The sequence below is a fragment of the Lygodium microphyllum genome, chromosome 12 (genome assembly GCF_053477565.2).
Source record: "Lygodium microphyllum isolate KBCC chromosome 12, Lygodium_microphyllum_v1.1.10, whole genome shotgun sequence".
NCBI lineage: Eukaryota > Viridiplantae > Streptophyta > Polypodiopsida > Schizaeales > Lygodiaceae > Lygodium > Lygodium microphyllum.
The window spans coordinates 88,495,054-88,508,130 of record NC_141146.1 but is presented as its reverse complement, the minus strand read 5'-3'; the positions used below and the strand labels follow the sequence as shown (position 1 = coordinate 88,508,130).

Below are 13,077 nucleotides of genomic sequence, written 5' to 3'. Positions count from 1 at the left end.
AATGCACACACCTATCAATCTATTGTAGGGAAGCTTCTTTGGTTGATTCATAATAGGCCAAATTTAGCATACTCAATTAGTGTTCTTAGTCAATATTTTTAAGCATTTAGGATGTCACATTGGATTGCTTGTCTTCATGTGTTGAGATATTTGCAGTGTACTTTTCATTATGAACTAACTTATGGACATGGTTTATGCTTGCACAAGGATACACTAATTCTGATTGGGCACGAGATCCTAACACCCGACGTTCCCATGACGGTTACCTCTTTTCCTCAGGCAGGGCTCTCATCTCTTCAATGGTACCACTAGGACCATCTATCTGAGGAGTATTGACCGTTCTTCGAAAAGTGTGTGTAAATGGAGTGCACACATATTTGCGATCTTCGAAAAGTGTGTAAATAGAGTGTACACATATTTGCGACTAATTGGTCAAAAAGCTAGTAAACTCTTGGAAAACAGATGCGTAATGTATGCTAACTGCACAGAATCCATAAAGATAACGAAACCTACCTGAGCAGATTTATATATCATATTGGACGCGTGTGATAGAATAAGCTTGCTGGCTACGCTTCACTTTCCCTGTGATTCTCCTACAGTTGTCTACTGCGACAACCAAAGTGCCATTGCCCGTGCAAGCAACCCAATCATCACCCCTCGGATGCGGCATGTGGGAGTCCACTTCCACTTCACCAGAGAGTAGGTTGAGCTAGGTATTGTTCATTTAGAGTTTGTACCTTCAAGCGACAATTTTACAGACATTTTGACCAAAGCGATCAATCAGCCAATCCTACAGTACATCCTATCTCGGAATGGCTTGGGTCCACCCTTCTTTACTTCTTAAGGAGAGGGTGCTTCCCTTTTGCTTCTCCCTCCAATTTGAGAGGGGGCGGTTTTTTCTCTTGCTCAATGGCATTAATGATGTTTATAGTTTAGCTTTAGACATTTCAAACATTTATTCTTTGTATTGTACTTAAGGACATTTGTCACTTCATTCGCACTATCAAGATGACATGATTGTAAAAGAACACTGGGACAAGTGAACAATTCCACTGTAAGGGCACTATCCAATAGCACTGTTGCTGCATGAGCATGAAATCTTGCATACCCCTTTGCATTACCATATGCATTGGCATTCTGTTCATGTAAACATACATTTGTGCACATTTATTTCCTTTCGGTCTTTCATGAGTGGTCGACTCTAGATCCATCATATTCATGGTATTGCACATGGCAGTTCTCCACAGTAGCTTCCCCATGCATGCATGCTTGCTTGCTTTCTTTTCTTATCATGCTAAGCTCACCGTTATCTTTTTTGCCTCTCACATATTCTCCATATGATTGGCACACACACACTTCAGCTAGGCACTTATCCTAGTAGTGTGTGGGATTGCTTTGATCGTTGTATGAAGGTAGTGGAGCCATCCATCCTTATTTTCCCATACTTCGGGGCAGGTGACTCAATAGGACAAAAACTAATTTCAAACCCTCACTTACTGCTAAATCTTTTGAAAAAAAAAACAAACCAACCACCCTTTCAAAAAAAAAATAAACAAAGTCCATTGTTGATTCCATCCGTTTTTATAGGACTTGATAGGCTCCTAAGCAGTCGACACGCACCCTTGGTCTAATGCCCTGCCCTCTCTAAGGTGATCACTTGGGCACCCTTAGTAAGATAACCATTGCCTTTGTAGTCTTGGTAGGTCACTAGGCAACCAACATGCACTCTCTACCCGATGATACCCTAGCTGCTTTAGAGTGAAACACTGTGGAATAAAAGACTATATATGTTAAGGGCTTATTTCACATGGCTCTGTTTTGGGCCTGAGAGGGGGGGGTGAACTAAAAATGCATTAGCATGACTTAAACAGCCCCAAAACATGCTTAATTAATAAAGCAAACCTTTTATTTTTTTTTTAAATGCAATCCTAGAGAGTTCTTGTGTCCCACATGCAAAACCCTAATTTGGGTACCCCAAACTTTTTATAAATAGGCATGTAACCCACCACTCTCTCTTAATCTCGCTTTTGCAGATTTCACATCTTTCAACTTGCTGCCCACACCCCCGACACGGAGAACATCACAATCCAAGCTTGCCATTGCTGTCTACAACATCTAGCCCCTGTTTTCAGCTTATCACACACTATTCGGAACAAGTTTCAGCCTGCTAACTGCTACTGCTGGTTCTTCTCAGTTGTCACCTGCATTTTTTGTCTCTCTCTCTCTCTTACACTACCATATGCATCAGATCCAGCCTTCCTTGGCTGTGTTTGCTGGTGTTCAACACTTAGAGACTGCCTTGCAACATTTTTAAGATCTGTTCCGAGTACGACACACTCTCTACCTCATTATCCATGCCCTAATCCTCAAGATACAAGAATTTGCGATACATTATTCACTCTCTATATAGTGTGTTTGTTGCATGAGCATTGTATATTCAGCAGTCATTCATTTCATTATTATTTGTGTTCATTGTCTCTAGAGTTACCCTAGCCCTAACTGTGTTTTGTGTTATAAGTTTGTACTTTGTCATATGATTGGTATTGTGTTTTTGTATTTAGAGCATCTCGTCACAGTTATCACTTACAATCACAAGGATATAGACTTTTTGATCCCATCTCACGGGAGGTCTATATGAGTCCAAACATTCTGTTTGTGGAGTTTCCAGCTGCAAAGGCGGGTGCTAAGCATCCCATACTTGGAGATCCAAGTGACAATTGGGTACCTTAGCCAGTGCCTTTGGAGTCGTTGCCTCTTAAGGCTCCACTATCTGTTGAGGAGGAGATTGCTTCACCACCAAATTCACCCATTGAGTCAGCATCGATAGATATTCCATAGACTTTCTTAGAGGCAAAGCGACCTAACCTCCTCCTCATTGGGCACATGATACACTCCATGATGTAGGGATTGAGGGAGTTTTTGAGGAATGGCAATCACAAGATGGTCTGTGGCACTCTTAGAGAAACCAATCACATTCCACTGAGCTTGTTTGTACTAACTATTGTTTAATGACTTGTGCCATACAGGATATGGAGCCCACCTCCATGAAGAAGGCTTTGGAATTACAGTATTGGAAGAAGGCAATGGAGTAAGAGTTACAAGCTATTGAGTGGAATGGCACTTGGGATCTTAAGAAGCAACCCGTTCATGGAAATGTGATCTAGAGTCCAATGGGACTTCGAGACCAAATACCACAGTGATGGCACTTTGGATAAGCATAAGGTACACCTAGTTACTAAAGGATTCGTGCAACAATTGGAGTGAATTTCCATGATATCTTTACCCCTACATCTCAGCTGGCCACAATTAGGACTGTTCTTGCCTTGGCCAGCCATAGGAGATGGTTGGTTTGTCAGTTAGATGTGAAGTTTGTCTTCCTTAATGGTGATTTAAAGAAGAAAATCTATGTTGAGCAATCTCTTTTCTTTTCCTCATCATATGGCAAAGTTCATAGGTTGAAGAAGGCCCTATACCACCTCAAACAAGCTCCATTACTTGGAATGAGAAGATAGACTCATTCCTCCAAGGAAAGTTGGGGTATCAGTGTTCCTCTGTTGATCCCCAGTTGTATATCCACACATCAATTGAAGGGCATGTGTTGTTCATGCTTTATGTGCACAATCTCACTCTAAAAGGTGACTATGCCGAGAAGGTCAAGCAGACAAAGAAAGTACTATATGAGATATTCGAGATGATAGATATGGGACTTCTCCACTTCTTTCTAGGTCATGAGATTTGGCAAAGTCCAAGGGGGATTTTCATCTCTCAACAACAATATGTGCAAGAGCTTTTGACTACCCTTGAGGAGGAGTGTAGGTCTATTTCTACTCCCATGGGTCCAAACTTGAAGGTTACAATCCATGTAGATTCACCAACAGTGGCGAATGTTACCCACTATAGGCAATCGATTGGGTCATTGATATGGCTCATGAATACTAGGATTGATTTGTGCTTTGCGATTGGTTTGCTTGCAACGTTCATGAGTGAACCCAAGCTCGTTCATTGGCAAGTTGCTATGCAAATTTTGCAATTCCTAAGGGAGGCCACCAATCTCTGTATTTATTACCCAACAAGTACAAGCGATTCAGCTTCTATTCTACAAGGCTAGACGGATTCAAACTAGGCTAGAGATGTTGACCACAGGAGGTCAACGATCGGTTATTACTTTACTTTGGATGCAAGTGCTATCTCTTGGAGTAGCAAGAAGCATCCCACAATTGCCCTATTATCTACAAAGGCAGAGTATAGAGCGGCCTCTTCTACCACTTGTGAGATAGTGTGGCTTCAAAAAAGCCAGACATCCTTCTCGGAAAGGGTGGTAATAACGTAATTTGATACTAATTACAACATGTATAAAATTCACATAAACTGAAAATGCAAATGTTACCACTTAATCTTAGACATTGGACAGCCTGTTGGCCCTAGAACTTGGTGTGCCTTCAAGTATTTCTTTAAGTTGTATTCCAAATGGATGGAGTACAACTGAGATTCTTCAACCTCCATTAATCCAAGTGCCTCTTGCTGTCATAAATGACCAGCAAGCCTTCAAATCAATTTGCCCCTTGATTTGCTAGCAATTTGACCTTCACCCATGCTCCTTGGGGAATAAATTAGCCCCAAACTCAATACTAGCTGGCTGGCCTCTTGAATCCTCCTGAAATACACTAATTTCAGCTTTGAAAATTCAAGTATGAATCCTTCAAATCTGGGCACACTTCCCGAGGTGGCTGTCAAAACCCTACTTTATATTGCAAATCAGGGTTAACAGTAGAGATTCACCAAAATCTAAAATCTCCACCTCCAATGGCGAGATTGCTGCAGAACTTGAAGCAAAGCTAAGAAATGGCTAGAGAAAGTGAGAATGCTATAGAGAGAAAAATTTCACAAATTTGTTGTGAGAATCTGGTGAAATTGAGCTACTGGCCCGAATTTTCAGCCCCAAATGGATTTAACAGCAGCAAAGAGGGCATTAGAGAGTGTAATCTTCAAGAGAGAGTGCATCAACCGTGATTACTAGCTTCCCCTGGTCAAGATTACGCAATCTTCACCAAAATGGTCTCTAGTGGCTATGAAATGGCTCCAAAAGCAAGCAGCAGTAGCCCAACCTCTCTTCCCAACAGTTCCAAAATGCAAAAACAAGATTTCCTTCTCCCTTTATCCCCAATTCAGCTTTTCCAAACTTGCATGGCAAGTTTTGCCAAGTGGTAGCCTTCTAAACTGAATTTCCAGCATTATTCAACCCATTAAACTAATTTTCAAAATAAAATTTTTAAAAATTATTGTAATAATTATCTATGTGCCTAAAAAAATTATCTAACCAGTCAGCAATTAAATTAACTACACCAATTTATCATCCAAGTGATCTTGAGCACTCAATCTCCCCGAACTAGCATTAATTAAATAATTAATGCCACTTTCCTAGTGACATCATTGACACTAATGGCTAATTAAATGTTCTAGGCCAAGTTCTAACACCCTGTACCACCTAATGCCTGTCAAGCATAACTTATTACAACTTTTGCCTTTGGCACCAACTCATATCTCAGGGTCTGGGATCCCACATTGTGAAATAATTGACATGCACCTCACATGTGCAAATCACGTTTGCACATTTAATTAACTTTTAATCAAATGCTAAGCAAAGCAATAAATCTTCACATCCTCATGACATCAGAGATTGTTAAGCAAGCTTAGTTATCCTCAAACAGACCATACTACACTTCATTGTGACAATGAGATTTGCATTGCTTTGCCACCGAATCCCTTATTCCATGCTAGGTCGAAGCCCATTGAGATACGTTACCATTTTATTCGAGAGAAGATCTTGGATGAGACTACTAATGTGGTGTAATGCAAGGCCAAGCATAACTTGGCAGACTTGTTTACAAAGGCACTTTCTCATGTCGTTCTTTGACAGCACTCCAAATCCTTGAACCTTATGTTGCATCCAAGATATAAGAGGGGATGTTAGAGATTAGTCATCCAGTGAATGAGCACATGCAAAGTACAATCACTCTAGGGCAAACTTTCCCATTTCCAAAATGAGCACATGCAAAGTACAATCACTCTAGGGCAAACTTTCCCATTTCCAAATCAGGTCTGACAAATTCGTGCAATCGCCAACTATTCGCATCACTTCTAGGATAATATGGATAGTCGGTGCAAGTGTCACATGACGTGTAGACAAAAATTGCAATTGATTATTATTATTATTATATTATGTTTTATTGCAGGCAAACTGTTTTGGCTGCAATCAGCGAGTTTTTACTAGCTGACATGCATTAATTTGTTGTTTTTCTTTTGCCCATTTATAGGCTAGCTGTCCAAGGTCACACATTAGTTCATACTTGGTGTAGGTGAGAGCTCTCTAGTAGATACATTCAACAGCCCATTGTATAGACCTGCTTCCTTTTTCATGGTTCATTCACTACATATTTCTGCATTTTACCATCTCTCTCTCTCTCTCTCTCTCTCTCTCTCTCTCTCTCTCTCTCTCTCGCTCTCTCTCTCTCTCCATTTTCATTTTCTTTCAATCTAGTCATACGCTTTTGCATTCACTGCACTTTGACAACAATCGCTCGAACATGGTATCAATGCATACCATCCTGTCTTTCAACACCCCTTGCTGTATTTCTTTATCTTGTATTGCTACAAAGCTGTACACTTACATATGGTCAAATCTTCTTCAAACTTCAATATAATTGCTGTCATAAGTGACCAGCACTTCTTGGGCACAATTTTCCCTTGATTGTACAACCACCTAAGCTTAGTCTGGGTCTTCAATCTCTCACATGTGGGCCACAAGAATTTGGGAATGGGCTCTCTTTCTCTCTCTCTCTCTCATCAGCTGCAGACTATTGTCTTTAGTTGCTCCCCTGAGTACCTAGGGCTTCAATAATTGAGCACAGATCTCAAGATGGCTATGGAAACTCTAATCTCTGTTGTGAATTAGGGCTCCAGCAGCAATTTCCACAATTCCTCTTCACCCCAATCTGGAAATGGCTGAGAACTGCTAAAAGGGATTGGCAAAGTCTGTGATAGAAAGCTACAAAGAGGGACATTTCTTGATTCTATCATGCACAAGTGCCTGTACCAACTCCTCCCCTTATCAAGGACAGCATTTAATGTTGTCACCTGCTGATCTAGAGCCCTAGATGGCTATTGCCTTGCTCTTCTAACTGTCGCCTACTTTAGAGAGGCCAGCCAAGCTATTGCCTAATGACCATGTGAAACGGTGACCACGCCCTTAGGCTAGCACTTTCTAGGTCCTCTAAGATACACTAGGCTAGTCTAGGATCACTTAGTACTCTTAGTTCATTAGGCTAATAAGTTGGGCCTATAGGCTAATCTGTCCTTATGCTACTTTAGTTTCATGATTTTTGTTACTTTTACTTCCGATGCATACACCCATTTCTTTACTCTAATCGTTTTGATCTTAGCTTTTCTTTGTTTATTACAAAAGCATCTCACAATGAAACATTGGTATGTAGATTCTAGTTTCCATGGTATTTAAATGCTGGGTTTTGTATTTCAGTTAAGGGCCAACATGCGCACTTGCACTAGTCCTCCCTAAGCTCAAGACATGGGTTGCTAGCCATTTCTTTGTGGTTCCATCTTTCTTTGAGACTTGTTCTTATACCAACAGGGAGGCTTCACCTCCCAAGGCAGATCTTCGAGCATCTCTTACTCCTACCATTGCAGTTGCTTCTCCCTAGCTCCTTTTTTTTTCATTGAGAAGTGTAAATTAACATATGGAAAATTTTACATCAGGACAACCAAACAAGATGAGTAACAACTGTCAGGAAGCCAAAAGGCTAACCGAACAACACACTATGTGAATAAAAATTCTCTAAAAAGCTATCAAACACCAATCCACTGAAATAAAGTAAGAGGATCATCCAAATGGTACAACAAGGGTGGAGCAAACAATATTCATGCATGGAGCAGCTACCTCTCCAATAATGAGGCTGGCTGAATCATAGACAAAATCTGCCATAAAAGCAAGCCTCACTGAACTCATCCCACATGGCCGCAAATACCTAAGGCCAAATCTGACGAGGCTGCAACTTGGCCGTGGAAGGCATCTTGCCAAGATCCCAATAATAGACAAGCAATTTCTGCCCTATCAGTGAGGTCCATACTTTGGAAATGAAGTCTCAAGCCTGTTTGGCAACTAGGCAAGAAATGAAAAGATGAACTGATGTCTTATCACAAGTAGTACAAAAGATACATCTACCCGGGATATCTTTCAAGCCTGCAACCCATTGCTTGTGGACACACCCCCGATGAGAAGCCTCTAGGAAAAAAGACTAATCGGGTTTCCAATGTCCAAGATTAAGTGGTAACCTTTGCATTTTCAGTTTATGTGAATTTTATTCTTGTTGTGGTTAGGGTTAAATAAGGTTATTTACCATCCAATCCGAGAAGGAAGGTAGTTTCAACGAGCCACAATAATTTGAAGAATGGACTATCCTTTGGTTCAGCTGCAAGTATCTTGCTTTGAGCTGCTACTCCAAGTTCTGGGTCTTCAATAATTGGGCACGAATCCTAAGGCAGCTATGGAATCCCTGATTTTGGCTGTAAATTAGGGTTTCAGCAGCAAAGTTTCTAATTGCTCTTTGCCCCAAGCTAGAATTGGCTGAGAACTATTGAGAGCTAATTGGTAGACAAGAGAGAAAATCAACTGGAAGGAGTATCTTTTGATCGGTAGCTCTAGTGGCAAATATGGTGGTACCAACAACTTCAAAAGGGGGAAAAACCCCAAAGCAGCTGACAAGGCCTCCTCTTATATTGCCACCTCTCACCAAGGCAGAGAAGGAAACCTATTGCCCTTATCCTATCGCATTGTGCGATCGGTTGCCGCCTCCCTCAAAGCTCATCCGACGGCTCCTCCTTCCTCCCTCAAACGCTCAACACTAGAATGACCCTTTGCCACAAGCCCCAAACAGCCCTCTTGCAATTTGCATGGGAAGTTTGACAAGTAGCAACCTGTTTTGCCACTTGGCAGCTTTCCAAAAGTAATTTCCAGCTTTAACTAATTCATCTTCAGAATTTATTTTCTGAAAATTAATTAATTAACTATTCAACCTTGCCCAAGAATTGACTAGTATCCATCCACATTAATTGTGCTAATCCCATTCAGTTGTCCCACACATTAATTGGCCTAGGGTTAGCATTAACTACTCAACCTTGCCCAAGAATTGACTAGTATCCATCCACATTAATTGTGCTAATCCCATTCAGTTGTCCCACAAATTAATTGGCCTAGGGCTAGTCCCAATGTCACCACTAGACATTGTGCAAGTAGCACCTCAATACATGCACATTCTCATCATGTAGCATTCACCTATACAGCTCATTGTCCAAAGCACCCTTCAGCACATTGCTCACGTCAGATCCTGAGCTATCTACACTGGTGGTACATACCTCTCAATTCTCTACTTTGTTATCCACACCATTGCAGGTGGCTGAGTACATACTATCTCTCATATAAACAGCCCCAGAACTCAAACTTTAATGTTAAACAGGGTTTTTGTTCCCATAAGCAAACTCCCACAATTTGGTTGGTTCCTCTTCTATAAATAGATGGTGTGCTCAGTCACTTCGCATCCCAGTCATTAAGTTCCAGCCTGCCCCATCCACTCTCCATCACTCCACGGCTACCAGCTCCATCACCAATTGCTGCCACCTGTCTTCTACAGCCTGACATCCTTTTTCCAATTGTCACTTGCTCCACAAGAGGTGTCATCTTGCTGCATTTTGCTCCAAACTGCTGATGTCAGCATCCTGCCTGGCTCTAAACCAGACTGCCTGCTGCGTTTTGCCATTTACAGCTCTCACAAGGCTGCTGGACATCACCTTCTCCCTGAGGGACTGCTTCCTTGACTGCCCCCAGCTCCTAACAGCATGTTCCCAACTGCCACCCTAATTTCCAGCCACATGGACAGATGCACTTTCAGATCTGATCAGTCACCCTGATGTTGTGCTGCTCCTAGAGGTCACCGTGTGCTTCAACACGCACTCCTACAGGCTGTGTTTTTGCTGCCTGCCCGCTCCTGCAGCTTCGAGACTGGTGGTTGCACCAATCAGAAACTGTCTCCAATGGACATCACACTCCAGCACCTCCCTCAGCCCACTCCTAGGAGAGCCATCAACTATTGCATGCTACTGTCCAGGACTGCCACCCAGCATCCTACATCAAAACACAGCCGTTTGCACCCAAACACAGCCTCAGCTGCCTGTATTGTTGCTAGCAGCCAAAATGCAGACTGTCCTTGATCGTTGCCAAAAACCTTGCAATCCGATACCCTACCTTGAGCATTGTTTGACTGCTCTCTTTACGGATTCGTGCAATGACGATACATTATCTGCTGTTTATAGCATCATCTGCCTCTAACTTGAGCACCTCACAGCCTGAACCACCTCCTTGAGTGTCCCTGAGCTGTGTGATGCTACTATTGCCTTCTGCTTTGAGGCTTCGTCCCAGTTCCAATTGTACAGCAATTTGCATCTACACCATCACTCCTTGTGCTACAACTTGGTAGACATCCCTTATACCTGTTCATTCATTACCCTTGAACATATCATTCAGACAGAGAGCTGAGTATTCTTTTGTTGTTTGAGGAGTTTGTTCTTTGTGGACTTAATTATTCCACTTGGCCTCGCTGACAGCATAATGCAGAGCAATGCATTGAACAGTAGATCCTCATGGGCATTTGCTATTCTCTTGGCATCAACCCACCTTACTTGCTCATATTGGAGGTAGTTAGAAACATATCAAAAGTGTTCCAAACAATTGGCAGTATCAAAAGACCATACCCAAAGCTTATAAAATACGTGCTGCACTGTTTGTGTGCATCCCACTAGATAGCCTTCAGACTTCCAATTTTTGCAGATATGCCCATTCATTTAAAAACAGAATTCCAAGCAACTGACCTTCAATGAAGATCTGTCAAGCTCCAAAGCTTTTCTACAATCTGCTTCAACCCGCTCCCAGTCACTGACATTGCAGGAAACATAACGACAGTGAAAATCACTGCATCTGTATACAATAGAAGGGGGGGGAGGTACAGAACAAGGTCCTTACTTGCGTTTCTTGTGACAAAGCGCTCTATTTGTCCAGTATGTAGGAATCTGCGGCTGAAGTGTAATGGCCTACAATAGGTACGGCATACCACAAAGGAGCACATTAGCAATTTCAAAAACCTGGATAACTATATCAAACAGACATCTGCACGATCAAGTGCAACCTCTGTGTATGCTTCAATGGCCGCTGCTAAACGCTCTTTTTTGAAATAGAGATTGCCCTGGTCCTTCAGGATTTCTGCCTGCTTCTCTACACTGGCAACTCCTGCCGACATCCTTCAAGGCCCCTGTGTGTTTATGAAACTAAACGCCTCCTTTGAGATTATGAGGTTGCAAGCTACTGGGTAATATTGGAACTTATCCCTGATTCCAGATAGGTAACGAGTAGAATGTTATAAAAGGGGGGGGAAAGCGATGCAATTAGCGGGGGCAGGGAGATTTAGAAACTGCTGAATTCGGGCAAAATTGCTTAATCCGGATAACCAATTGGTAATATAGGTTGATCACACACACAAAACAGATTCGTCCTCCGAACGCCATCAATGGATCTTAGTCGAGGAGAAAACAAAAAGAGAGCAAGATGAGCGTAAATTATGGGCAAACCTGTTGGCCTCTAGAAGCTTTTTTTGGATTCCTTCGTATGCTGCTGCAACTGAGAGAATAAGGGGTATCTATGACAAGAAAGAGATATGGAATGAGAGGATCATGTGAACAAAAAGAATGCAAACATCTCTTTCTCTGCAACTTCGTCTTCAATCACTGTTGACCCGTCTTGAACGTTCCATCGTGTTGTGTACTCACCCCCCCGCCCCCTTCTTGAACGTTCCACCAAGGTTCCACCGTGCTCTGTACTCCTCTCCCCCGCCCCGCCCCTGCTCCCTTTCTCTGTCTGTGTTCTCTGTGTGTTTTGTCTTTGTGGGTCCTACCTTCCTTTCTTTTGACCTGACAGCCAGGAGAATTTATACGTTCTATTACATTATAATTATAGTATAATAATGGTAATGAGTAGCAATTGTAGATTGCATTAGAGCCCACACGGAATCATCCTGTGGGACCAAGGCATATGTGTGTTAGGGAGTGTGTGTGTGTGTGTGTGTGTGTCCGCCCGACAGTGCATTGCATATGCCAACGTGCTCCTGCCCGGCCTACAAAAATTTGTTGTTCAATTGTACAAACAATAGAACGGTTTAACACACACGGAATCATCTTGTGGGATCAGGCATATGTGTGTTAGGGAGAGTATGTGTGTGTGTGTGTGTGTGTGTGTGTGCGCCCAACATTGCATTGCATGCCAACATGCTCCTACCCGACCTACAAAATTTTGTTGTTCAATTGTACAAACAGGCATGTGTGTGTTAGAGAGAGAGGGAGAGAGAGAGAGAGAAAGAGTGTGTGTGTGTGTGTGCGCGCGCGCGTATGTGCATGCCCAACATTCCCGACCTACAAAAATTTGTTGTTCAATTGTACAAATAGTTAGAAAGGTTTAACCCTTGTCCGAATAGTTAATCCTAGAACACTGGGAAAATGTGAAACATGCACACTTCTCATTCACATGAGTCCAAACAAGGTTATACATCAATGACATATTAATTGATTGAATTGCCAACTGTGAAATCGATATAGGCTTTCAAGCTCTATGTTTGCCATGATACTAAACTATCCAACCAACTTGTGTTGATCAATTTGTAGAGATAATGGCCAACATGTTCTCCGATCATCACACTCAAACTTCATATTCACCCTTGTCACAACCAAATGAATGTGAAATGGGCCTTAGACCTCCTCAACAAATATCAAACAAGTAGACAATCAAATGAGTTCAAGCATAGATCGAGCCATCTCCTTTAAAGTTCCATCTTGCCATATAGTAGTGGCAATGCCCCTTTCAAGCAATAATATTAACTCCACATAGGCATCCCTTTCATTTTGTGGCCCTGCGGACTAAGTCATACTTTCTAGTAAACTAAACACCCTTAGACTAAGACAAACAAG

At 42.1% G+C, this 13,077-nt stretch overlaps 1 protein-coding gene across 2 annotated transcripts in view; it reads right to left on the bottom strand.

The window, feature by feature from the left end:
• CHIP (carboxyl terminus of HSC70-interacting protein) overlaps positions 1–11,945 on the bottom strand; it is an 83,211-nt gene extending 71,266 nt beyond the window's left edge. Inside the window, exons 1-4 of one of the 2 annotated variants that reach the window (XM_087689696.1) lie at positions 11,689–11,945; positions 11,250–11,448; positions 11,087–11,154; positions 10,936–10,999 (exon numbers count right to left, since the gene is read on the bottom strand). In XM_087689696.1, coding sequence (XP_087545822.1) covers positions 10,936–10,999; positions 11,087–11,154; positions 11,250–11,360 — 243 coding nt within the window. In that variant the 5' untranslated portion in view covers positions 11,361–11,448; positions 11,689–11,945. The remainder of the gene's footprint in view (positions 1–10,935; positions 11,000–11,086; positions 11,155–11,249; positions 11,449–11,688) is intronic. The other variant, XM_087689695.1, reaches the window with a different exon arrangement.
• Between the last annotated feature and the right edge of the window lie 1,132 nt (positions 11,946–13,077).